At 31.6% G+C, this 27225-nt stretch overlaps 2 protein-coding genes across 7 annotated transcripts in view; one reads left to right on the forward strand and one right to left on the reverse strand.

The window, feature by feature from the left end:
* The window catches only part of LOC127728654 (tyrosine-protein kinase SYK-like), a 44712-nt gene extending 35684 nt beyond the window's left edge, over positions 1–9028 (reverse strand). For both annotated transcript variants that reach the window (XM_052236267.1, XM_052236258.1), the window contains exons 1-3: positions 8922–9028; positions 6716–6789; positions 6030–6260 (exon numbers count right to left, since the gene is read on the reverse strand). In XM_052236267.1, the coding sequence (XP_052092227.1) occupies positions 6030–6205 (176 nt within the window). In that variant the 5' untranslated portion in view covers positions 6206–6260; positions 6716–6789; positions 8922–9028. The remainder of the gene's footprint in view (positions 1–6029; positions 6261–6715; positions 6790–8921) is intronic.
* Positions 9029–9316: 288 nt separating this feature from the next.
* The window catches only part of LOC127728651 (alpha-N-acetylglucosaminidase-like), a 38931-nt gene continuing 21022 nt past the window's right edge, over positions 9317–27225 (forward strand). For 2 of the 5 annotated variants that reach the window (XM_052236243.1, XM_052236233.1), the window contains exons 1-9: positions 9325–9372; positions 15092–15140; positions 15600–15757; positions 17080–17264; positions 19737–19884; positions 20297–20367; positions 22934–23095; positions 23948–24013; positions 26520–26583. In XM_052236243.1, coding sequence (XP_052092203.1) covers positions 15092–15140; positions 15600–15757; positions 17080–17264; positions 19737–19884; positions 20297–20367; positions 22934–23095; positions 23948–24013; positions 26520–26583 — 903 coding nt within the window. In that variant the 5' untranslated portion in view covers positions 9325–9372. Of the gene's footprint in view, positions 9373–15091; positions 15141–15599; positions 15758–17079; positions 17265–19736; positions 19885–20296; positions 20368–22933; positions 23096–23947; positions 24014–24051; positions 24118–24185; positions 24252–26519; positions 26584–27225 lie in introns of all 5 variants that reach the window. The other 3 variants (XM_052236222.1, XM_052236211.1, XM_052236200.1) reach the window with 3 other exon arrangements.

Here is a 27225-nt window from a genome sequence, read left to right on the forward strand (position 1 = left end):
GCTTTGTAATTAACATATACATCTATCAATTGCTGCTGTGACCTTGACCTAAAATCTAGTGACCTCATTCCAAGGCTTTTTTCACCCCCAGGAGTAATATCCAGCAAATATTGGTAAAAATATGATTTATTGATGCCGGTAAATAGAATTTATCTGGAACAAATCTTTTCACAAAATTTCAGTTTATTTTGTCCTTCAATGTTGACCTACTGGCCAAAAAATTAAAAAAGAGTCTGTTCTTACGGGCATTCTCTAGCTAAATTTCATAAAGATTGGAACTATGGTTTAAAAAATATCATCCAGAAACCCAAGTGCAATCTACCATTTGCACATGACACAAGTCTATAGGAAAGTAGTATTTTGTCAAAAACTCAAATTTGTGATTCTCCAATGCTCATAAAATCAGCAGAATTAGTATACCTCAAATAAAAATGAAACTCAGTATTAAAAAGTCGTGTTTCCTTGTACATTTTTTTTAAGTAACTTCTTAGTTAAATTAAGTTTTCTCTTTCCCATAAGTTATGCATCTGAATTTTACATCAGTGCACTCATTGATAAAGTAGTCTAGAGGAAACAGGAAGTATTGATCTAAAAGGTCAAATGCCAAAGTCAAAAGGGAATAGTATTATTTGATATCAAAATATGTGTTCACTTCCTTATCCAAGTGAGTCAGCTATCAATAAAATATATACATTGTAATTTGACAGAGTATACATTAATTATTGATTTGTTGTTTTTCTATTAATATCAAGATGTGATGGCCCTGTTAAATAGCCTCAATGCAAATGCATCTATGAACTTTATTATCTGAAATAAGATTTAAACTATGGATTCTTTTATTTCCATGGATACCATTTTTTGTGGATTGAGTTAAAAAAAAGTATTTTCCTGAGTTTATGATTTTGTGGTTTTGCCAATATTTGCATACAAGTCTATAGAAAATGTGTACTTATTTAACATTCAAACTTGTGGTTTATCAATACCCACCAAATCCTCCATAATTGGTATCCCACAAATAATCCACAGTACAAGACGTAAATATTCCAAGAATCATCGAAATTTTCTAAAGTGGTACTCATATTAATATGTAAATTGGAATTTTTGGGAAGATAAATGTAGGTTTCCAACATTCATAAGTAAAGATTATTATAAGTAACGATTATCGTTAAATAGATAAATTGGCACATATATTATTAACCTTATACAATTAGAAGGATTAAAACATTAAATGATATTAAAATTTAATGATACTTCCTGATACAAGATCATTTAATTTATTGTAACAAAACAATTATTAATAAAGTGTTATCTTCAGTTGATCTACCATCACTTCTAATTATTGCAATTAATATGATCTGATTTTTTTAAATAACTCTTTCTACTTATTATCGTAATTGTGTTTGTTTTATCTTAATTTTTATTTTGCATATAACCGAGTCATCTACAACACTGAAAAGTGAATTAAAACAGATATTGACAGAAAGAACAAGAATTTGGCACCTCAGTATTGAATCAATAATATTTTGGTGTATTTCAACCAGGGGCGGGTCCAGGTAAGGGCGTAATGGGCATACGCCCCCCCTTTTCCAAAAAAAACAAAAACAAAAAAACTATCGTTATCTGCTTATATTGTATTGAATATGGCAATTTATCATATTCATTAATTAAACACATACTCTGATTTCTTTTATACTGATTCCCCCATCCGATGGGTGACTTGGACACCTTTTTTAAACAACCAAAGCGGTAAGTAAATCTATACATGGAATGGTTGTTTTGTGTGACACTTCCCCAATGGCCATTCTACATCTACCCGGGGGATACTCGCTATATATATGATACCAGGTATTTTCCAACAAACGGGGTTGCATTTTCAGCTATATTGTCTGAAATGGGGTTATGTTTTTTTCGCCTTGCATTGGAAGGGGTCAGATTTGACTATCTAGAACGGGGTATTATAAATACAATGTTACACTATTGTTTCAGATAAGGGTGAATGTTTGGTACCATTAAAACGTTTAAACCCGCTGCAACTGTTTGCACCTGTCCTAAGTCAGGAATCTGATGTTTAGTAGTTGTCGTTTGTTGATGTGGTTCATAAGTGTTTCTTATATAGATTAGACCGTTGGTTTTCCCGTTTGAATGGTTTAACACTAGTAATTTTTGGGGCCCTTTAAAGCTTGCTGTTCGGTGTGAGCCAAGGCTCCGTGTTGAAGACCGTACTTTGACCTATAATGGTTTACTTTTATAAATTGTGACTTGGATGGAGAGTTGTCTCATTGGCACTCATACCACATCTTTTTATATCTACTAAATTGAAAACAACGTTCAAACCTATGATTGCGTTGGATAAAAACCGCAATTTTTATACGTGTGCATGCAAAACAAATTTCTTGGTAAAGGGGTCTAAATACAGCACAAACAACATTGTCCAAAAGACCAAAACAGTGAAAAGGTATATTTTAACAAAACAGGTATATATATATATCAAAAGTTCAGAAAAAGCTATCGTTAAAGATTTATTTTCCATTTTTCATGCCCATTTCATATAACCTTTTAACTGAATTTATAACTTCTTCCAAAGATTTGATATCCACATGTTAATCAATACATAATTTGAATGATCCGAAGGCAGACTATTTTCACCAATTTGTCTATCATGGAGTCTGTTATAATACTTCATAATTTGATGCTAAATTGTTGAAATCCAGGAGCTTCTGACCTTCCCCATGGACCCTATACCAGGGCAACCGGAATTACGCCTCCTGTTCATAAAATCCTGGCCTAGGACTATTGAAATGTAAAGTAACGCCCTATACCCTAGAATTTGGAATTTCTCGTTATTGGTCTACTGCTGTTAAGATCCATCCAATCATTTTAATATACCATAGACAATTAATGGAGAGAATTTGGCATAAAAAATATCAAACCCTGACACTTTAACTATAATATATACATGCTCCAAGTCAAAGAACCGTTATATTAGTGCATTTCACAATTATTTTATGTTTTTTAGCCAAAAAAAGGTCCAAAAAAATTGTCGCCTAGCTCCGCTCGGCGACAGATTGTATTCTACACCCCCTCTTTCAAATATCCTGGAAACGCCCCTGGTATTTCAACACCAAAATACCCTGATTTATGGTAGAGCAGACCCATTTATTAAATTGGACCTAGGATGTGCAACTTCAACTTTTGTGACCTTGAACTAAAAGCTAGCAATTCATTTTTGGGAGAAAAAAAATTCCAAAAAGGGCAGACTGATGGCCAAACCAAATAAATTAAATGATAATACAAAAAAAGCAATCACTAATACATTTTTCAAAGGACAGAAAACACTACAATTGAACAAAGACATTCCTGAAATGGGACAGCATTGAACTGGTGGAACAACAAAAGAATGTTAAACACATCAATTTGGTAAAGGCTGGAAACTTTTTAACATCAAAATTACAGACAGTAGGTACAAGTGAAACCAAAGATGAAGCCCCTGCCATATGCACGAATATAGTTCCTGAAACATTAGATTTACCCAATAGTGATGTTGAAGTACAACTTGAAAATTGTTGTGTCTGTTATACACATTTGAACGAAGATTTATTCAATAACATAGCATCTTTGCAAGGCAATGATTTCCCTAGATGATCAACCCTTTCTTTTTAACAAAATTGGCCTCATCCTACATTGTGTACATGTATGCCTCTATATTTGTTGTTCTCTGATGTTGGAATGAAATGGCATGGGTGACAATATGTTGTCAAAAAAGAAGATATTTTTTGTATTTCTAGAGAAGCATGGCTATATTTGACTACATATCAAGCAAAATCATTTGATCATCAGCCTTTACATGTATGGTTTTCTTGTTTGATTTGTTTTACATTAGTCATTTTGGGGAATCAGGGCCTTTTATAGCTGATTATGCGGTATTGGTTTTGCTCATTGTTGAAGGCCGTACGGTGACCTATAGTTCTTAATTTCTGTGTCATTTGGTCTATTGTGGAGAGTTGTCTCATTGGCAATCATACCACATCTTCTTTTTATATAGAATCAATCAAATGTGCGCTATACCATATACATATAAAGGGGAAAACTATGGGAAATATGTCAATAGGACGGCAAACCAATAACAAAAATAAGGATATCTAGATAACAGCATATACTGTAACAACAGAATTTCACAAGCAATTTATTTCAACTACATTCCCGAGTACAAAAACCTTATTTAACTTCATCAAGTAGGTTTGAAAATCGTGAAATAAAATTGCATCGAAGTAGACTAGAAAGGGTTAACACAAAATAAAGTATCCACAAAAATAAGTTGGTTTACAGTATATTATGCATGACTTTACTGTTTTCCACTCTCATATGTAAAAACTAGATCTGTCAGAATGACATGAATCGCCCTGCTGGCAAAAGAAGCTTAAAGCCATTTTTAGGAGTGGAAATTTTCAAAGTCCAAAGCCCCTAATTTCAGCAAAAATCAGTGGAGCTGAACCAAAAGTAATCTGATCTGTAACTTATCATAGTAGCCTCACATACTAAAAGCCAGCTCCATATGTGAAGGCGTTTAGAAAAAAAATCTGTATAACTGTTTGTTGCAATGACGGAATGACAGAATGACGGATAAGGGTAACACTATATGGCCCCGACTTAAGTCGGTGGGGCCATAAAAAAATAGAATGATCTCAAGTTGAGAAATATTGATTGGATGACTTAATCACGTTTAATGGATAGCCATGAGATCACGGAATCCTAACCACTAGACTGCCTTGGTCTTACTTCTAGTTGGGTAACTTAACACATATAAAGAGCAACAATAACAGCACTCCTGCCTTTTTATATGTAACAATATCATTGGGAATGTCATCTGGCGTTAGAATGCAAATAAAGATTGTCAAAGGCAATGAAAGCCCTCCTTGATGTTGACCCTAAACACATAGTTTCCTCCCCTGAATTAACCTTTTTCTGACTGATGATGCCATAGGTATCCATAAAATTGTGACACATCCAAACAAAACCTTTGCAGTAAGAATCTAGTGTTTCCTGCAGCTTTTAAATAGGGCAGGGTAATTTTTTTCTCAGAGGGAACTCTTATCAAAATTGCAGATTCGCTACACTTTAAGGACACCCTTTGAGTTGAGGACTACACTTTTAAGGCACCCTTTACACAGATATAAAGGCACTGTTATGGATAGGGATTTTTAAAATTGAAATATACCATTGTTTCATATTTACTGGTAAGAAATAAGATATGCATATCCTTTTTGTAATAAAATTATCCCTTTTAAGACTCAGTTAATAGAATCTTGATAGTGCAACTGCCTCATTTTAATCAATAACTCCAGTTATAAACTTTAATACTGGATCCCTGATTGTCTAAGGATGTATTGTGAAAGTGTCAACACTTGCATGACCAAGAGCATATGCATTGCTTTTTAGCTGAACAAAAGAATTCGTGCCAAATACCTTTTGGATCGGACATGTTTATACCAATCAAAGCTACCATTACCTCAGTTCATAACTGTACACAACTTTTTAGGCCATTCATCTTTTTTCCTTAGTCTCAGTTCTGTGGTTTTTTTTTATTGAAACGGTGTTGATTTTATGTACTACATGTAATCAAAACCATACCACCTATTTTCTCTTAACTTTAATTTTAAATTGTCTATATTTTAAATTTGCAGAGGTACAAAGTTGATGTTGTCCTTTTAGATCTAATCATGAACCATATTTGTACTTGATCCCTTCAAAAATTTTCTAACATAATCATGAAATTCGATAAATTGTCGGCCTTTAAAATTTTGATTTTGTGTAAAGGGAAACAACTTGAAAATGTCTTATTGAAAGGTGAATCGCAGAACCCATCTTAAATTACGACAGGGCGTTATAAAATATGACGGAAAAGGATATGCAGTCAAATTTTTTTCCAAATAAGGGCAGGGTGTCAAGAAAAAATGGCAGAACACCATAACATGCCAAAACCTCCTGTAGGAAACACTAGAATCAGTTGCTATTCAATGAAGTTATCTTACTTGTTATTGTGACAGATGCTAATAGCATAGTTTCCTAGTGGGTTAATGCTCTCTCTTAGTAAATATAATCCTTCTTTCTTATCATAGCTGGCCAGAATTTGTTCTGCTTCCTCTCTTGTTATTCTACCATAAAAATATGGAACCGATGACGGTTTAATTGGAGCTGCCGTTGCCATTAGTTATCAAACCATTAATTACTTTTCAAACTGAACCATTCAAAAACAAATATTCCTGCAAATAAAGGAGAAGTGTAATAAATTGTCCTGAATAACCATAATAACAAGATATGAATCTGAAAAAAAACATTGATTCGCAACAAGGAATAGCATTGAGTGTAATATTTGAATAGTGTAAAATAACTTGTGTTAAAGATTTTTCCATAAAAAAATAACATGAATACAAATTATCTTGAATATGCATATGTCTAACAGCTAAGACCTTCTATTATGGAAATACTTCAACAAACTTTAAACATGTGAAAAAGTTATTGAGGTATGTCAGGTACAAGATATATGTCAGAGACATAACGTAGCCATATCTAAAATGTATGACATTGAATCATACTAATAGCCACCTTAAAATCATCATCTTAGTCCATTGTAGAAAGCCCTGATAAGGATAAACGTGGCTTTCGATATCAAATAATTCTTGTCCTAGACATATGGATATTGACATTTAGAGTTTACCTTATGAGTCTTTTCTGTAGATCAGTTTATTCAGTTGCTTCAGGTGAACTTTTAACTTATTTGAAGCATCTCATCTGAAAAACAATTTAGATTTTGAACTGAAGCTGTAGAGAACTGCAATAAAATTAGAAAATCTAATGACAACCCTTCTTCCTCAAAAGAGAAAACATTCAAGTAATGAAGTGTCTGATTAAAATTGCAGACATAAATAATTAAAAATTGCATCAAGGTTCTTTTTAAGACAAACTATTTTCTGTTCATCAATTCATTTTGTCTGTTGACAGATAATGTGATATTTCTAAATACAAGATGATGTAATTATACTTATAGCACATGAAGAAATAAATGAGTGACTTATAAATATTAAAATCCTGAAGATAAATTAAATCATCAGTGCAAATGCTGTTTGGAGACCATGGATACAATTGGTGTGTTGGTTTTAAAAAGGTCAGTGGAAACGATGAGACATTGTTGAAAATTGGTGTTCAATATTCAGTGTCCACAGGAAGTGGGAAAATGGAGTTGTTTTTGGCATGTCGAGTAATTGCCTTATTTAATAAAATATGTTGTTCTATACGACCATAGTGAACATGTTCAATGGATTTTTGGCCATAGGTTAGGGTTAGTTTTAGGACTAGTGTTCAAGTTGGTATGGGTAATGGTTAATGTTATGGTAATGGTTAATTTAGTTAAGGTCTAAATGGAATAGGTCCCTTAAAGTTAATGACGGCAGGTCAGGATTTTTTAATTTATTTGATTTCTTCCCTTTTAAAATATAAGCTCAAAACACAAAAGCTGAAACTAATATTAATGATAATTTAATATTGAAGCTATTCTATTTAGCATTAGGACTATTTTAAAATCAAAGGTGACACTTTTTTATTTATTTCAGGATAAACAATTCTTCAGTAGCTCAAATTACTATCAAACTTGCTTAAAACAGCAACGTCTCTTTAGTCTCTGCAACGTGATACATGTAAAACACTACAATTTAAGTGTTGCATGAATAATTGACAAACAAGACATCTTAAAATCTTAGCAATGCTTAAATTAAAATTCTAATCATTTCTACATGAAATTAGAAAAGATAGAAATGTTGGCGTGTTTTTAATCCTGCTTACATAAAATATTGTACATTAGGTGAGTTTTCTCTGAAGTTCATTTTGCATCTTGTTTCATATTAAATTGTACAAATGTATGTTGAATAAGTATTTAATTAATCTACAAACCGAATTCCATCAAAGTTGACAAACTTGAATTTCTAGATCATTCAAATCGAACACTCGGTAATTCAGGTCTATCAAGTTTTATGGAGTTTGGTTTGTAGATTTATTTTATACTCTCAGAAGTGAAGAATCTTGACAAATATTTCTTTAAGCAAAATTGGATCAGTCATCTTGGCTGGAATTGTGTACTTTTTCATTATTACTTTAGGATAATTTGGAGATATTCTGCATCAATACACCAATCTTGAGTTGTTATTTTATGAATGTGTTACACCTGCTGGGGTCAATCCAAGTAAATTATGTCATTAAACAATCGGTTCTTACTACGACGTAAATACATAAGCATACGGCAGTTCCGGGATACGGTTTTTAGTTGAATCTGTCATGTGACTTCCATCACCACGTGACAAAAATGTAGGCATCGTCACATCCAACACATGTTGAGCAAACGGGTGAAAAATTTGATTTTATTCTGCACAAAATATTTGGGAAATTATAGTCTAATAAGATGATCAACCTCCCTCAGTCGTAATTATCAACTACAAATCGTAAGCTCTAGAGAGCTTTCAACCGTAACCATGAAATTTCAAAAATGGGATTTTAAAGTTTGCCCATAAAGTCAAGCTGAAAATATGGCTTCAGTGTAATTATGACCTTGTACGAAGGAGTCAAGGCTAAAAATGTTTAATAAGCCTTACAAGATGTCATAATATCGGAAAAACATGGCTAGTTTACAGCTAGACTTTGTCCTTTTTCAAAGTTAACACCTGCCTCATACTTCATCTTTTATAAGTGATACCTGCCTCCAAATAAACCTATATATTGATGTGTTTGGTGTAAAAAATTGCTTAATCACTGTGTCATAGTTTTTGTGAAGCTCTGCCTCCGGCAATGTTGAAGTGATTGTATCTGATATAATTTCTTCTCAACTATCATATAGGTTTTACACTTCCCACTACATTATTCTAATTTTCACTTACAATATCACAAATTAAACTTGTTTGCGTGGTAATTCTTCTTTTTCATCTTTCATGTCATCGTCATTGGCTTTGCTGTCTAGGAAGTAATGCACATCTATATTTAGAAAAAGAAAGTATAGCATCTGAAAACCAAAAAGAAGTCGCCTTAGTAATTGGAGGGTATTGCAAACAAAATTGATTTCAAAATCATTATCAACTCTTGAAAGAAAAAGAACTTCAGAAAAACTGTAAACTAATATATTGATTTCACATATGCATATCCATATAATATTGTTATAACATAAATGTAGAAGGTTCATAGTTGGTTTTTAGTTTTATCTTTATTCACAGTAGTTTTTGCGTTTTATCAAATATGAACCGTCCTCATTTTAGAGATCAATATTCACATTGAATATTATTTTTACGCCAATCACATGACTGATATTGCAGTACTGGAGCACCAATCTGAAATGTAACAGCTAATTTTCGTTTAGATAGCGTCAATATCATTAATTGACTTAAATAATAGATGTTAATTTAAATTTCACTTTATAAAAATACAGTCACAAAAATGCACACTTAAAGTTGTAATGATCCTTTTTTCTGATGTTTACATAAATTGTGTTACTTTGACCATAGATGTATAAACACATCTATGCTTTGACACTTTTTTGTTTACAAATGAAAATGAAGATATGGATTTGAATAGCATTTTTATGATGGGAGATGCCCACATCATGTCAATTGTTGTCTTTTGTTAAAAAGTCCAAACGGATTAAACTCGGGAGAACAAAAAAATGTTAGGATGTCTCAAATATTTTTTTTAAGCCCTGAAGTACATGTACCAGAGGCTATATTTTCAATATCTACTGGGTTTTTTTTATGACAGTATTTGTCGATTCATTAATTGATTTATTTACATATCAAAGTAGACCTCCTCATTCTTTAATTCATGTTTGGCATTCGTATGTCAGAACTAGCAAGAAAGCAACTGCAAACACTTAAGACTGAATTAAATTATTTAATGTTATCTACACTAAGAATCCTTGTGTAAAAGTGCCCATGCATATATTTCCCACTAATATAAGCTCATGTTATATTATCTCTCCTACATTTAGAGGGTTTAGTCCAGTTGTTTGAACATTATTTTTGGTTACAAGGATTAAAACCAATTACAAAATGTTGAAATATGTTTGTTTGTTTAGTCCATATATCTTGTTTTTGTTTACTCTCCTGTAACATTATCAGTAATATCTAACCAACAAGATGAATCAAAACTACCATTAATTGGTGAATATTTTTTAGCATTTTGTCAATTATACATGAAAATCGATAAGAAAACCTGTGTTTATGTGAACAAAGTGAACAATTTTTGTTTGTTCATAAATATAAAAATAAGAAGATGTGGTATGATTGTCAATGAGACAACTATCCACCAAAGTTCAAAAGAAGTGGATGTAAGCAATTATAGGCAACCGTACGGCCTTCAACAATGAGAAAAACCAATATCATATAGTTGGCTAAAAAAGGCCCCAACATGAAAAATATGAAACAATACAATTGAGAAAACTAACGACCTAATTTATAACAAAACAATTTACCAAAGACAAATATGGCAGACATGAACCAACGACAACCACTATAAAACTACAGGCTCACGACTTGGGACAGGCACATAAAGAATGTGGTGGGGTGAAACATGCTTATTCCAAGTTACTAGTTCTGTCTTTAAAACCTGCTTAGAAAAATGTTGAATACATGTTCATGATTAAGACATTGTCTAGAGAGTTCTTAACTTCAGAAAACTGTATATACTAATGATGTTGCTACTTTTCCCACAGAAGAAGAAATAACTTGATAAAAACATTGACTTATGTGGCAAGTGTTACCTGTGAAAGAGGACTAAGTCAGTAAAAATAATTATTTTAAAACTGATTTATTTTTTTGCAAAATTTAAACTACAGAAAAAAAGTACAACTTAGATCATAACAAAAAAATGTTTTCTTTTTCATTTTACAAATTACAACATTAAAAAAAAAAAAAAAAAAAACTATAATTAAAAAACCATCCATAACTTTTGATATATCCTTCATCATTGACTTCATGAAAGAGGGTATGACAATAAATACCTCTTTCCCAAATTGCAAAACAATTTATTTCCAGTATAATTTCTTGAAAAAGTAGTCGAAATACAGAATCGTATCCCATGTTGATCCTGTTGTTAGGGATTTTATTTATGATGTCATTTTTAAAGTAAACAAAGAAACACTGTCTGCTTTAGGTAACATTTTTTTCATAATAAAGTATTATTTTAATTAAAAGTTTAATTTCTAAAATACCACATCGGCTTATCATTATTCTTTATGCATCATATAAGGGCACAAAAATCTGCCTGATGAGGTGAGCCTTTCCACTATGTCATTTTGTTTGCTATCTTATAAATCATATGTTGAATTAGCACTAGATTCATTTTATTATGACACAAACAGACTAAATTCAAAATATAAATCCTCATATTCTTGCTATTATTCTTTTTGGTAATCAGATATGCAACTTCGCGAAAATTATATGACTTCAATGGCAGCACCCGTCAACAGAACAGGAACAGGGTAATGCGCAAGAGCAACTATTAGAAAAAATTTAAAGATTTTGAGTTCATTGGTATTTTGATTTTACATTGATTTTTTTAGTTTTATTGATTTTCTAACTGTTATTGGGAACTTCATCCCCATATTAAATGAAATTAAACAACTACATTTGTGCAAGCTGACTTGTAAAAAAAACACAGACAATTACATGTAGCAAAGGAAAAGGACCGTATTAGAGCATTTTACATTTTGTTGGGAATTACTGTTAAGTTAAAATTGTTTTGATTTGTGTGGCAATAAAAAATTACCCTAACTGATTATATTGAGAATGGAAACAGGGAATGTGTCAAACAGACAAAAACGTGACCAAACAGCAGAAAACAGCCCAAGGCCACCAAAGGGTCTTCAACACAGCGAGAAAATCCTGCACCTGGATGAGTGATAGATTGATTGTTGGTGTTTAACGTCACTTTTAGCGATATTGGTTATATTGTGGCAGTCAGTTTTCGGGTAAAGATTGCTTGACTTGATATCTAAATCTTCCAAGGTTTATCACTACTTTTGAGATACACAAAATATAGTGCATTGATCATAACATTCTAAAATTCCTATCCATGAACATTTCCAGGAATTTATCAATGAAACATATGCTCAGATATTCAAGTTTCAAAATGATGTTATACTTGTCAAGAAAATTACATAACTTTTGACAGTTGCAGGAATCTAATATTTGTTCTAAAAATACCAATGATGTCATTGTTAAAGTAATCTTTAAATTTGGAGTTATCTTCCTTTGTTCATAATTGTGGATGAATCAATGCTTTATACAATGCAATGTTTAATATGACTTCCCACTGATAAATTAAAGCAAACTTTACCCTTCAGGTTGCACTTTGTAAATACAGCTGTTTCACAAGCCATGCCTCTTTTGGGGAGATATATAATATTCATAGATATGTTAATTTGTTAACGTACAATAATGTAAATGTTGAAAATATGCTGCACAGCCCTATATTATGACCTTTGAATAAGATAGTAATGCATATCAACTTTCCGTTCTGGGATATAATTTTTCACGAAACTTCACGGTAAAATTGGCACAGTTTTAGTCGCAAAGGGAGTTCCTATGGGAAATTGCATTGTCTATATTTACAGAATTGCAACCTATATAGGGTGAAAAAAGAGAACATATAGAATTTCACCAAATCTGGTTTATCTCAGAGATATAAATGAAATTAACTCAAATACAAAGTTTTATGAATACTTCATGAAGATTGAGAAAATTTTGGGCCTTAACTATGATGACTCAATATAAATTCACAGATTACAGTATGCATAGTTTACTTAAAGGCGTGAATTCAAAATAAATTCTTAATGTATGCATATTTGTAATTTGAATTGTTAAGAAGTGCTTATATTTACTCTTCACAGTCATTGAAACTCATAGATTCTTCCTGAATATTGTTTTTGGGGTGTTTTTGTTCTGTCAATAACCCAAAAGTAAGCCGTAACACCTGAATGTGCTTTTTTGTGACCGCGCCATAAAAGAATACAAGCTAGAAATACAAAAATACCTCAATAAAACAAACAATAGTGTGTTCTATCCTAAAAATGTACTTAATATTCCATATTCACAGAAAAAGCAGAATAATTTAGCAAATGTGAGGCCCCAGTGGCAAAAAAAACCCAGAAAAATGCCTACCCCCTGGGTCACAAAACAGATAATTTAACCTGTAAATACTATGAATTTATTATTTTAAAGTCTTTTGAATAGAAATCAATAACTGTGCTTTGAAATTGTGCAAAAAACAGGTGTTAGCAGTCAGTTCTATAAAATTTTTAGTGAAGTCATACATTAGACTGGTAACTTCATACATACAACTTTTGAAAATATGGCTTTGTTTAAACACTTCTAGTTCATATATTAGCTTAATTATGTTAGATATATGGTTAGAGATGATATTGTTGTGACAACATATCTGCACTGACCATTTGAGGTAAAAATTGTTAACTTTAATTGACAAATAGGCATACAGTAAGATGTGGACTGGAGACTAAGGCAGGATTGGATACTTTATATAATCTTGAATGTTGGAATGATTAACTACTAAACTTTACATTTATAGTATTCTGAAATGCTTTTAATTTGTTATAAGAATAGTTTCAAACAAGTTCTAGACATTTCATGTCAGAAAACATGCACATAGGGTGAGTTGACAATAATTAAAGTCTTGTTTTCAAATTCTTTAAAAAATTGAAACAGGGGTGGGGGTATAAAATGTACTATATAAGAAAAGTTAAGAGTATATGCAGTGATTTCTTCATGGCTATAATTCTGATAAATAAGTATTGTTGTGAGAAAAGTGTTTTTCAAGAGTTTTCTATTTGAATAAATGTTTGTATAGGTTGTACTTTGTAAATACAGCTGTTTCATAAGCCACACCTCTTTTGGGGAGATATATAATATTCATAGATATGTTAATTAGTCCCCTACCGACGAAGTTGAAGGGGACTTAAGGTTTGCACTCCATCCATCTGTCTGTCTGTCCATCCGTCCGTCCGTCCGTATGTTTCCAGACTTTTTTCTTCGTGCTTGAAGATATTGATTTGATATTTGGTTATTTGATTTATCATGACAAGTTACAGGTCAAGTTCAATTTTCACGATTTTAGCTTTTCTCTTTGTTCAGTTAAAGCCCTTTCCCTAGAATTAAATTTTTGATGAAATACTTATTTATTAGTAGATTTCTGTTCAAAGGGAAATAACTAATTTTTTAAAAGACAAAACGACATTTGGGATTTTTTTCCTTTTCTTTGGTAAATTGTTTGAAGAATTTAGTGGTAGGTTTGTTTGTCATCCTTGAAGATATTGATTTGATAATTAGTATATAGTTTTATCATGACAAGTTACAGATCAAGTTGGAATTTTGTTCCAGTCTGATAATTTGTGCAGAGTTATGGTCTTTGGACATAGAAAATTCACTTAAATAATCAGTTTTCAACAGTTTTTTTCGTCATGCTTAAAGATTTTGACTTGATATTTTTATGTAGTTTATACACCATGACAAGTTATAGATCAAGTTAGAATTTCGTTCCATTACAATGAATTTATATCCGGTAGGGGACTATGTATTGCCATGCAATACTCACAGAATGCTTGTTTGTTAACGTACTGGTTCCCAGATATGATCTCTGTGTTTCATCTCATAGAGACATAACTTGGGAATGTTACCAGTATAGAAAAACATGGTAGCTCCTAAAATTTTATTCTTAGGAGGTCCAAAAATGGAGGTAGGGCTAGTATAGAATTTTAGTATAAGTTTAAACTCTTAGAAGTTCATTGCTTATAAATGTTGAAAATATGCCGCACAGCCCTATATTATGACCTTTGAATAAAATAGTAGTGCATATTAACTTTCCGTTCTGGGATATAATTTTTCACGAAACTTCACACTAAAAGTGGCACAGTTTTAGCCGCAAAGGCAGTTCCTATGGGAAATTGCATTGTCTTTATTTACAGTCTTGTATTGTTTATCTCTGGTTTTCCAATTTATCAAACTGTTTAAAGTCTACTGTATATTCTCATTGACATTTTTCTTTTCAGATGAAGTTTTTATTGTTAGTTCTGATCTCTAGTGCTATGGCTGCAAAAGGTATTTAGCATAAAAATGTTAAAGAGTAAATAGCAGTTGAATCTTTACAGTTCTGAATATGAAATGTATACAATTTGTTTTATAACATCTGAGCAAACAAAAACACACTAGAAAAATATTCTCTATGACATAGATACATATATTGGTTAGGAAAATTAACCATCATACTGTCTTTGTCCATACACTCTCATAAGTAGAGATAGAATAGTTCATATGTATAGAGAAACTAGAATTAAAAAAAAATAGATTTGTAAGCACTTTTTAAGCCAGCTAGTCTGCTATATTTCATGGTCTGAATGCTATTCTAAAAAGTTTAAATTGTGATATAAACGATAAATGCCCATAGATTTTGGAACAGTTGAATTTATTTCTCCTGTGTAATCGCTATTGCACTTAATTTACCATTATTCCAAATATATTGCCATATATAGATACAAAACTTTTAATTAATTTCTTCAGAGTTTCATACACTGGATGTACTATACTCCAGAGTCCCAGCAGATGCACAGCAGAGGACAGTTACTGCCCTTATACAGAGAGTTGTTGGTGCCAGAGCCAGTCAGTTTAAAGCAATAGTCAATCCAGCATTAGGACCAAATAGAATTGATACTTTTCATGTATGTTAAAGGATTATTTGATATGACCAAATGCATACATAAAGCCTTTTATTTGTAGTAATAGTGATTATTAATATTTCTTCCATTTAGATTTATTTAATTTCTTAACATTCAATGTCAAAGATATCATATTAAGTCTTGATTCTAAAATTCAGTGTTCTCGAAATCTTTTTCCCCTGGTGGTCCTTGAAAAAAATCCGCTGGTCCTCACTATTATATCTGTTACAACTGTCAACATACCAAAGTAGTGTAGGTCATTTGCAAAATTTTGGTGGTCAAAACCATTGGACCACCACTTTTCGAGAACTCTGTTTTAAAATGTTGTTTCCTTAAAGAATGAGCCATTTGTATTTGTCTCTTTTTTTTTTTTGTTACAGTGGTGTAAGACGGAGCCAGGATTTTCACTTTCTGTTAGATTTTAACAACCATTTGATTCAGTGAAGCATTGAATATTGAAAAAATGTCTTTATCTAAAATTAATCTATTTTTCTTAGCAGCATCATCAATCTGAGAAGCTATCTTTTTCAACCACTATTTTTTTTTTATTATGGTCCTCAACAAATATTTCAAAGGCTTTAGCAATTGCTTTGTTTATCCATTGTTGTGTCAGAAACAAATGGTTTCCAGGATATAACCTTGCATGAAGGACGTTTTGCTGATTAAGGAGATGGGTAGTCATTTCTAGTAAATATCTTTAATTAAAAAATCCTATGCATTTGTCGAATTGGTGCAGTTGTATGCCAGTTTAATAAGCACAAATTAAAACGTTTACTTTCAAAGCAAAGTGGGGCAAATGTAGCATTGATACAAATAGATTTTAGAGCAAGTAAATGCAGTTAAAGCACAAACCAATATTGGCCGGAATTTGAATATATAGTTTTATGAGGAAATAAGTATTTAACTCCCTTAATGATGTTTAATGCTTTTTCTAACCAGCAGCTTTTCTAGATTTAAGAACATTAAAAAGCACTTTTTTTCTCTCTTTTTCAAGATTCACAAGAATGAAATTTGTCTCTAACAGTGGAATTTATTACTTAAATATTTTTAAAAGGAATTTTTATGATGTCCTGGATATGATTTTATTTGGAAGTGATACTTAAGTTTTTAAATGATATTTTACATATATATATATAAATATTGTATTAGATGAAATGTTATTGAATGATATATATTTTAATTTTAAGGAATGGGGATGTGGTCACACGGGTCCTCATATAACCATTAAAACCTACAGAAATTGAAAATTTCTTCCTTAGATGAGGTTGAAGAAACAAAACACTATTTCTATTTCATCTATAGCCATTTGTACAATGTATTTACAGCTTGTCAGTGAGAATGGTACTGTAACTATAGGAGGCAGTACAGGGGTAGCTGTAGCCATGGGGCTTTACTACTACCTAACCAACTTCTGCAACTGTCAAATAACATGGGCTGGACAACAGTTAGACATTCCTAAAGAACTTCCAAAGTTACCTAAATCTGGTGTTACAGTTTCTGCTAATGATAGGTCAGTATATCTCTAGTGGTGTCTTAACTATGCAAAGTGATGTGGCAAAGTAAATATTATTGATAACTTATTATACCTTGCTACCATTGAGACAATAGTCTCATTGTATAGTGACTTGCAGTTTGATGACTTCAATTAATTTTATGTCACCATACTTTGAATAGAAAATTAAATACCCTTTTGTAACTCTAACTTATACGGTTTTGAATATGCCAGTCTTATTGTTATCTTTATGAGAATTGATATTCAGGTTATCATATACATGTAACTCATCTCCATGAGTGTTTTATAAATGACTTTTGTATGCCCCCGTTGTATCGGAGGGGGCATTAAGTTTTACCCTTGTCTGTCCGTACGTCCCAAAGTTGGTTTCCATTCTCTAACTTTAGTTTGCCGCAATCAAATGTTATCAAACTTATACACAATGCTTATTACCACAAAACACAGATCAGGTTTGAATTTTGGTGGCGTCACTTTAACTGTTCTTGAGTTATGCCCCTTTTAAAATGGAAAAATTGCTGAATTTTTTCGTTTCCATTCTCTAACTTTAGTTTGCCTCAACCAAATGTAATGAAACTTATACACAATGCTTATTACCACAAAATACAGATCAAGTTTGAATTTTGGTGGTGTCACTTTAACAGTTCTAGAGTCATGCCCATTCACAAATGGAAAAAATGCTGAATTTTTTCGTTTCCGTTCTCTAACTTAAGTTAGCCTCAACAAATGTTATGAAACTTATACACAATGCTTATTACCACAAAATACAGATCAAGTTTGAATTTTGGTGGTGTCACTTCAACCGTTCTAAAGTTATTCTCCTTTACAAAAGAAAAAATTGCTGAATTTTTCGTTTCCGTTCTCTAACTTAAGTTTGCCTCAACCAAATGTTATGAAACTTATACACAATACTTATTACTACAAACTCAGATCAGTAACAAATTTGGGTAGTGTCACTTTTACCGTTCTTCAGTTATGTCCCTTTATAACTTTATATGATATGCAAGCAGGGGCCTCATTTGTGTCCCATGGACACATTCCCCATTTATTTTTATACGACCGCAAAAAAATTTTGCGGTCGTATATTGGTATGATGTTGGCGTTGTTGTCGTCGTCCGAAGACACATTGGTTTTCGCATAATAACTTTAGTTTAAGTGAATGAATCTCTATGAAATTTTACCATAAGGTTCAATACCACAAAAGGAAGGTTGGGATTGATTTTGGGGGTTATGGCACCAACAGTTAAGGAATTAGGGGCCAAAAATAAGCATTTTTCTAGTTTCCAGACAATAACTTGTGGAACGGTGTATGGATCTCTCTGAAATTATACCACAAGTTTCCATACCACAAAGGGATGGTTAGGATTTGCTTTGGGGGGTTATGGCTCAAACCGTTTAGGAATTAGGGGGGAAAACAAGGGTGTCCTGGTTAATGGACAAATACTTTAGTACAAAACATAATTTAGAGCAGTATAGGTAATTCAAATACATCATTTGAATTACCTCCCTTACACTGCTTTTAAATTATGTATAAAGTAATGGTTAATGAACTATTAAGACAATTTAAAACAGTGTAAGGGAGGTAATCCAAATACAACGTTTTGATTACTTCCCTTACACTGCTTTTAAATTATGTTTAAAGAAAGGCATATTTATAAAGGAAGACCAGTAATAATATGTGCAAATGTTGCATCTTTTTTTTTTTACAAAAAAATCCATATGAAAGATTTGACACCATATTTTAAATTCTATTATAAAATAGATTAAGTTAGCACTATGTTAAATTTAAATGGGTAATTATGGTTGCAAACTCCATTGGAAATTTCAATTGAGATTATGACCATATCTTGAGGGAAAGAATTTTTTTGGGGGAAAAGGGGGGGGGGGGGGGGGTAAAAAGAAATTGTGGGGGGTCAATTTTTTCTCATTTCAGATTTCAGAAATTAAAAAGAAATCTTCAAATATTATTTTTTTGGCAAAAAAAAAGTGTGTGTGTGGGGGGGGGGGGTTAATACGCAACAGCATAGTGTATTGCACAAATGCAAAAAAAAAAGGGGGGTAATTTTTTTATTTTTTTTGTGGGGGGAGGGGGGTTAATTCGCAACAGCAAAGTGTATTGCACAAAAGCAAAAAATTGAATATAAATTCAAATCATATAACCAATTCTAAGTTCTTTGACTACAGTTAATCTGTGTCAGAAACCTTTTATGTGTCAAATATTTAATAACTATCCAAATTCAGACCTGTATCAAGCGCGAATATTGGGTCCATTTTTGCCCCAACTGTTTATGGTTGGACCTCTGTGGTCGTATCCAGCTGGCTCGGCGAAGCAATTTATTTAAATATATCTAAATGTTTCATTCATATATATGAATGTTGGCACAGATTTATTTAACATCAAATTTCCTTTTTAGAATTTCATGCCATGTTTTGTGAAATAACATATTTCATTTTATTTATATATATCAACAGATTTCGATACTACCAGAATGTATGTACAGTGAGTTACTCCTTTGTTTGGTATAAGTGGGAAGACTGGGAGAAACAACTTGATTGGATGGCATTACATGGACTTAATCTACCATTAGCATTTACTGGACAAGAAGCAATATTTCAAAGGGTAAATAATTTTATTTAATGTTAAAACTAAAAGTGTGTTATATTTTCCCCATAAAGGTTTTTTAGAACTAAGGTTATTGAATAAAGATAAAGGATTTGCAGACATCTATAGATAAAATATGTAGCTTATTGGCTTTGGTCCAATATATGTACTTTATTGAGTTGCTCAGATTCGGTAATCTGAAAAGAAATTTCAGATCTGAAAACTTTGCCTGAATCAGCAGATAAGCTTGATTTTCAATGTTTGAGCTTCTAACATTGATATTTAAACATAAAGTACTGAAGTCATTAAAATTCTTTTCCTTTTTTTTTTACAAAAATTTAGTGCTATCAATAACATATAAATTCAATATAATTAGAAACAATTTCGTCTTTTTTCAATATGTATGCAAATAGCCTATATCTTGTTTTAGGTGTATATGAAAATGGGAATGACTATGAAAGATATGCAGACACATTTTGGTGGACCTGCTTTTCAGGCTTGGTAAAATATTTTGATTTAAAATATTAACTTTGTTTGCATCACAATACAGTAAATAGCTTGCTTATTATGAAAACAGAAGATTCTTTCTCAAATATAGTAGATTTGTCAATATATAATATACATTAATTAAAGCTGAACAGGAAGTTACAGCTGTTCCATATATGGACATATGAGGTAACAGGAAGGCACTTTAAAATCTCAATTATGGGTGGGTGTCAAGTTTTTTGTCAAGCCTGTGACATTTATGTTGTGAAAGCAAGACCTAGGGATCCTACATTCCGTCAGCGGCATCAACATTTAGGTTCAGTCTGTGGTTAAAGATTTTTTAGACATCAATAAATTTGTCAAACCCTCTTGGAATTTTATGAAATTTGACAGAAGCTTGATTATGACCAAAGGATAGTATCCAGAGCAAAATTTTGAAAATATTTATTTTCAGTTTTCCGTATTTGACTGATAAATGGACTTAGTTTTTGTCGAGCCTTCGACTTTTGTCGAAAAAGCGAGACATAGCGATCCTACATTCCGTCGGCGTCGTCGTCGTCGTCGTCGTCGTCGTCGTCGTCGGCGGCGTCCACAAATATTCACTCTGTGGTTAAAGTTTTTGAAATTTTAATAACTTTCTTAAACTATCCTGGATTTCTACCAAACTTGGACAGAAGCTTGTTTATGATCATAAGATAATATTCAAAAGTAAATTTTGTAAAAAAAAAATTCCATTTTTTCCGTATTTTACTTATAAATGGACTTAGTTTTTCTGCCAGGAAACATTACATTCACTCTGTGGTTAAAGTTTTTAAAATTTTAACAACTTTCTTAAACTATCCTGGATTTGTACCAAACTTGGACAGAAGCTTGTTTATGATTAAAAGCTAGTATCCAGAAGTAAATTTTGTAAAAAAAAAATTCCATTTTTTCCGTATTTTACTTATAAATGGACTTAGTTTTTCTGCCAGTTAACATTACATTCACTCTGTGGTTAAAGTTTTTAAAATTTTAACAACTTTCTTAAACTATCCTGGATTTGAACCAAACTTAGACAGAAGCTTGTTTATGATTAAAAGCTAGTATCTAGAAGGAAATTTTGTTCCATTTTTTCCGTATTTTACTTATAAATGGACTTAGTTTTTCTTCCAGTTAACATTACATACAGTCTGCAGTTTAAGTTTTTAAAACATTTATTAGATTCATAAACTATCCTGGATTTTTACCAAACTTGGACAGAAGCTACTTACAATCAAAAGATAGTATAGAGAGGAATATTTTTATTAATTTTTTTCCTCATTTTTGCTGAGCCTGTGATTAACAGCAAAAAGTAGGCGAGACACTGGGTTCCGCGGAACCCTTACGAATTTTTTTTACAGTTAACATTCAGATTCAGTCTGAGGTTAAAGTTTTTCAGTCATCAATAACTTTTTTAAACCTTCATGGAATATTATGAAAATTGGGCAGAAGCTTGTTTATGACCAAAATAGAGTATCCATAGCAAAATTTTGAAAATATTTGTTTTCAGTTTTCCGTATTTTACTGATAAATGGACTTAGTTTTTTTTACAGTTAACATTCAGATTCAGACGGGTTAAAGTTTGTTACACATCAATTACTTTGTCAAACCTTTATAATTTTATGAAACTTTGGCAGAAGCTTTTTTATGATTAAGAGATAATGTCTGAAGCTAGCTGGATTGTTATGAAACTTGGACAGAAACTAATCTTCAAGACCAAGAAATAGCATGTTAAGAAAAAGTCTGATTTTTTTTTTAAATTCTATATTTTACTGATAAATGGACTCACTTTTTAAGTCAACATTACACTTTTACACTGACAGCAGCAATCGTAGGCGAGACACAGGGTTCTGCGGAACCCCTTACGAATTTTAAAAAATAAAACCAGCCCTTACTATGATAATGATCAAATTATACATAAATGCTGAACAATTCTTTTAAATATCTTAGGCTGCACAAATGTGTCTATTCTTTGTTTATTGCCACATTAGTTTTGAGCAGATTATTTTTTTAATGAAGAATATATTTTTACTTTTAGCAATGTCTGGATGCAAAATTGCAAATTATGTCTTCTTTTGAAAAAAATAATTTTAAAAATACTATTTTAGTATTTTGAGTAACAATATGCATTATTTACATATGAAGCAAGAGATATAACATGTAACTATAGTGAAAACAATTATACATTCTATAAATACTGAAGGGTGTTATTTCATGCTTATTTCTTATAATATGCCAATAAAATGATATTTTGATCTAAATTCTAAATATCTTCTTTGTAACAAATGAAAGTATGTCCATTTTTAAAAAAAAATGTTTTAATATTTAATTTTGAATACAGAGATAAAGTTTTGTAGTTGTTTTTCTGTAATCTATTGTTTAAGAAATGCCAAATCATATTGGATGTTTTGCTAGAAAATTGCTAAACTGACATTGTGGATAGAAGATTTTATGAGTGATTGCTTTAATAAAATATTTTCTGTTACATTCATTATGCATGTTTGAATAAAAATCTCTATGTGTATTGAAAGATGAAGCCTTAAACAATAAATGATAATTTCAGGTCTAGAATGGGTAACATGAGAGGATGGGGAGGACCTGTCACACAAACATGGCTAAATGATCAGCTGATATTACAACATAAGATACTAGACAGGATGAGAGCTTTAGGAATGATTCCTGTTTTACCTGGCTTTGCTGGACATGTACCTGAAGCTTTATCAAGGTTAATCATATTTTTATGTTTCCTTGTAATAGTATATGCATAGAAGGACATGAAGGATCACAATGTGTCATTTTCATCAAACTTTACTAACATTTTCTCCTCTTTTCACACAGGACAGAATATATGAAAAAGTTTTCATATTCTTATCACCAATTTTTGATTTTATATTATTACTTTACCTGTGTTTTTATGCCCCACCTAGGGGCATTATGTTTTTCGGTCTGTGCGTCCGTTCGTCCATTTGTCCATCTGTCCCGCTTCAGGTTAAAGTTTTTGGTCACTTCAGGTTAAAGTTTTTGGTCAAGGTAGTTTTTGATGAAGTTGAAGTCCAATCAACTTGAAACTTAGTACACATGTTCCCTATGATATGATCTTTCTAATTTTAATTTTAGCTTTCATTTAGTTTGTGCTGTTGACAGTAGGTGTGGATTTTTACTTGCTATTTCTATGCTTAAGAGATTTTAAAGACATTTGCCATTTTGTTTTTGCATAAGTGTTTTATTTATTTCATTTATTTTGTGTGTGTTTTTTTAAGTGAAACAGAGGCCAAATGAGTTCTCCACAGAATTATCATCTTCACTGAAGAAATTTCCATATACGATCTTTTTTGCTTTTTTTTATCAGGGTGATCAAATATAATTATTAGGCCTTATAAATGAAACCTTATTGGTTGAAATATTATAGCATCAGTATTACTAAAATTACCTTGGGAGAATACCAGAGAAACTGTTGTCAAATCTGCTTTTGATTCGGAAAGCTATTGCTATATATATTTTTGTCTATTTCATCAGTATTTGCCAGGACCAGTTATATACATATTCAGATTCACTAATGCTTTAGTTATATTTTCAGAATACACCCTAAAGCCAATATATCACAGTTAGGAGATTGGGCTGGGTTTAGTAAGAAATTTTGTTGGTAAGTTTGACATTCATTTTACCATACAATGTTTTCAGATTACACCCTAAGGCTAATGTATCAAGGTTGAGAGATTGGGGCAGATTTAATGAAACTTACTGCTGGTAAGTTTGTTTACACAGGTTTAAAAAACTAACTTGCCTTTACTAATTCTTAGCATACAAATTTTCAGATTATACCCATTAGCTAATATATCCAGGTTATATGACTGGGCAGACTTTAATGATACTTTTTGTTGGTGAGTTAAGATTTACTTATCTCCTGTTAAACACATATCCCTAAAACCAAGGCTTTCACTGTTTTTATCAATTATTGTGAATATGCATATTTTAATGGATATGACTTTTATGATATATTTGTTAAGTTGCTTGATTTAAATGTCTTTTTCATACACATGAAGGATTCCATAGTTATGGAAACATACATGCATTGGGTTTGTTTAAAAAAAAAATCTACCATGGAAAAAGGCAAAATGACCTATTCTTTCTTCACAGAGAAATATAAAAAAAGTCATTTGAAAAATTTAAACATCTGATCTCACAAGATGACATTACTATCTATGAAAATTTATTTTTATATTTTAATATTGATATTAACATCACACTCCTGACCAACTTGGACAAACATGTTATTTCCTGTCCTTTGCTTTGCTTTTCCCTGTCTTCACAAGTTGTTCTGGTTTCAAAACAGTTGTCTGGGATTTTCTGTTTTGGGTTTGAGGTAACGAAATTTGAAGACATAGACGTTTTATTCAACATTTTTTTCGGAACCTCATTTCAAAGGTCACTTCTCTTGAGCGGTCACTTTTGATACTTCCCAAGAGTGACTGTACAGGTTTCACTGTATATCACTTTGAACTTATCATGCTTTGCATGGGCAGCAGCCCTTTTTGTCCACTATAGAACCAGTCTTAAATTGGCAAGGGGAAACAACCTCTGTTGTGTGTAATAGAATCAAATCGGTAACTGGCAAATAGACTATGGTAATTTGAGTGCTACCAACATTTTTTGATAGACAGATTTCATGTAACCTTAACATTAATGAAAACCAGTTCCGAAAAATGAAAAAAAAATCCTATGCCTAGTAAATTAAAGCAGCTTGTGCACAAAGGATTGACATACAAAACATATGAAATCTGATTTATTTAACAACTTTCAATGCATCTAATTAGAAAAACAAATCTAAGTAACTGACAGATACATGTACATGAATTATTGACGTGGAATTTACATAGAAGATTACAGACCCTAGAGCTATTATGTGTTCTTGCATAGTTTTTCTCCCCGAACGAAAATTCTTGAGGGGGGATAGATGCAAAATTTCATTTGATGTTTATCTGCCTTCAAACCCCAAATAGTATGTGTAGATTCAAAGGAGTTAAATGTTGTGATAAGATGAAAATGTTTTTTAAAAACCAATTATGAAGGTAATACTATTCTTCCATTCCCAACAACAGAAAAAAGAAAAGATCGGTTAATTGATTGGTTGTTGATTGCGTAAGGTTCAAGGACAAATATTTGAAGCATGCTCAATTCATGATAAACCTTTGTCAAATGGAGAAATTGATTAAACATCCAGAGACATTTATTTTTGAAATACTAATTCCGACAGGATAAAAACAGGTATCCAACCAAATTGACATTTGGAAAATTTATGGTCCTTTTTTTACATTTTGTTTAATTTTTTCATATTTTACTAGTCTAAGGAGACGGAACCAGACAGTGCATTAACAACTTCTGAGATGGAAGTTATAGCACTTGTTTAAGCTCCTCCCATTCTTTGCTATTCCTATGAAAAGCAGTCAAAAGTGGGATCTGATAGTGCCCTAACTAAAAATCGATTCCATTAACAAAGGAAAAATTACCATTCATGTTACAAGTTTGATTTAAATTATGCTTACCTCTAGATTAAAGAGTCAAAATCGCTACTTAAATGGTGCACAACCTTTTTTTTTTCATTCTTAGTTTAATGCATACCTGATAAAACCAGATGCTATACAGTTTCCTAGTATTGGCTAATCTTGATCTTTTCTTTATAGGATATATTACTGTACTGTTATAATAACTAATATCTTTATGATGCTGCCAATGAAGTCAGATAACCTATATTCTGACATTGTCTGACCTTTTAACACTCAATTGAGCATTCTACATAAGTAACTGACTTATTTTTTTATCACTGTACTATTCATTGCTCAGTTTTGAATACCAGTTATAGACATTGAGTTCATATATATTCATTGAAAGAAAAGTGGAAAACTGTAGTGAAGTTTAAGTCTTGTTGTCAGATTTTTTTTTACTATATTACTGTTATTGAACTCCAATAATTTCATGAAAATGTCATTTTTCTCTCTAGATGTCAACTGTCTATGCAGTATTGAGCTTATATTATATATAATATGGTTTCATTAAGTTGTTATAATTTTTGGGGGCTGACAATTTTGATTGGAAAGTCTTTGTGCTGTGAGTTATATAGGAGTTATTTATATGTTTGTTTTCTTTTGCAGTACATATCTCTTAGACTTTGGAGATCCATTGTTCAAAGAAATTGGTGTTAGTTTTATAAAAGAGGTAAAGTCATATATGTGTAGATAGTTAAATATTTATCAAACCTATTGAAGTTGTATGCAAATGATTTATGAAAATCGCATGAAACTTTCTACAAAAAAAAATGAGAGCAATTTGACTGAAATTTTGTAGACAATCTGTATGATGTGTTATAGATTTTTTACAGGAAAAATATATATAAACTAGATCTTTGATTTTTCCTGTTCTGAGACTCTGCAAACTTAACCCATTCATATTGATATATGACATTTGATACAGTGTGTCTCTTCTATCTACCTTTGTTGTTTGCATGCTGTTACTTCAATACTTTTGTTCTGGCAAAGATGTTTTAAAAATAACAAGCACAAAAAATGTTTCAAATATAAGAGTTTGAAAGAAGGCTTTTTGTGTTACCAGAATTTTTCTTACCACCATTTCGATGCAATTAATTTTTAGATTTTACTGATTTACATAAAACATGAACTGACATTATTCTGACAGATATATCTTATTTTTAGCTCACCTGACCTGAAAGGTCAAGTGAGCTTTTCTCATCACTTTGCGTCCGTCGTCCTGCGTCCGACGTCCGTCGTCCGTAAACTTTTACAAAAATCTTCTCCTCTGAAACTACTGGGCCAAATTTGACCAAACTTGGCCACAATCATC

This window comes from Mytilus californianus, unplaced genomic scaffold (assembly GCF_021869535.1).
Source record: "Mytilus californianus isolate M0D057914Y unplaced genomic scaffold, xbMytCali1.0.p SCAF_1, whole genome shotgun sequence".
NCBI lineage: Eukaryota > Metazoa > Mollusca > Bivalvia > Mytilida > Mytilidae > Mytilus > Mytilus californianus.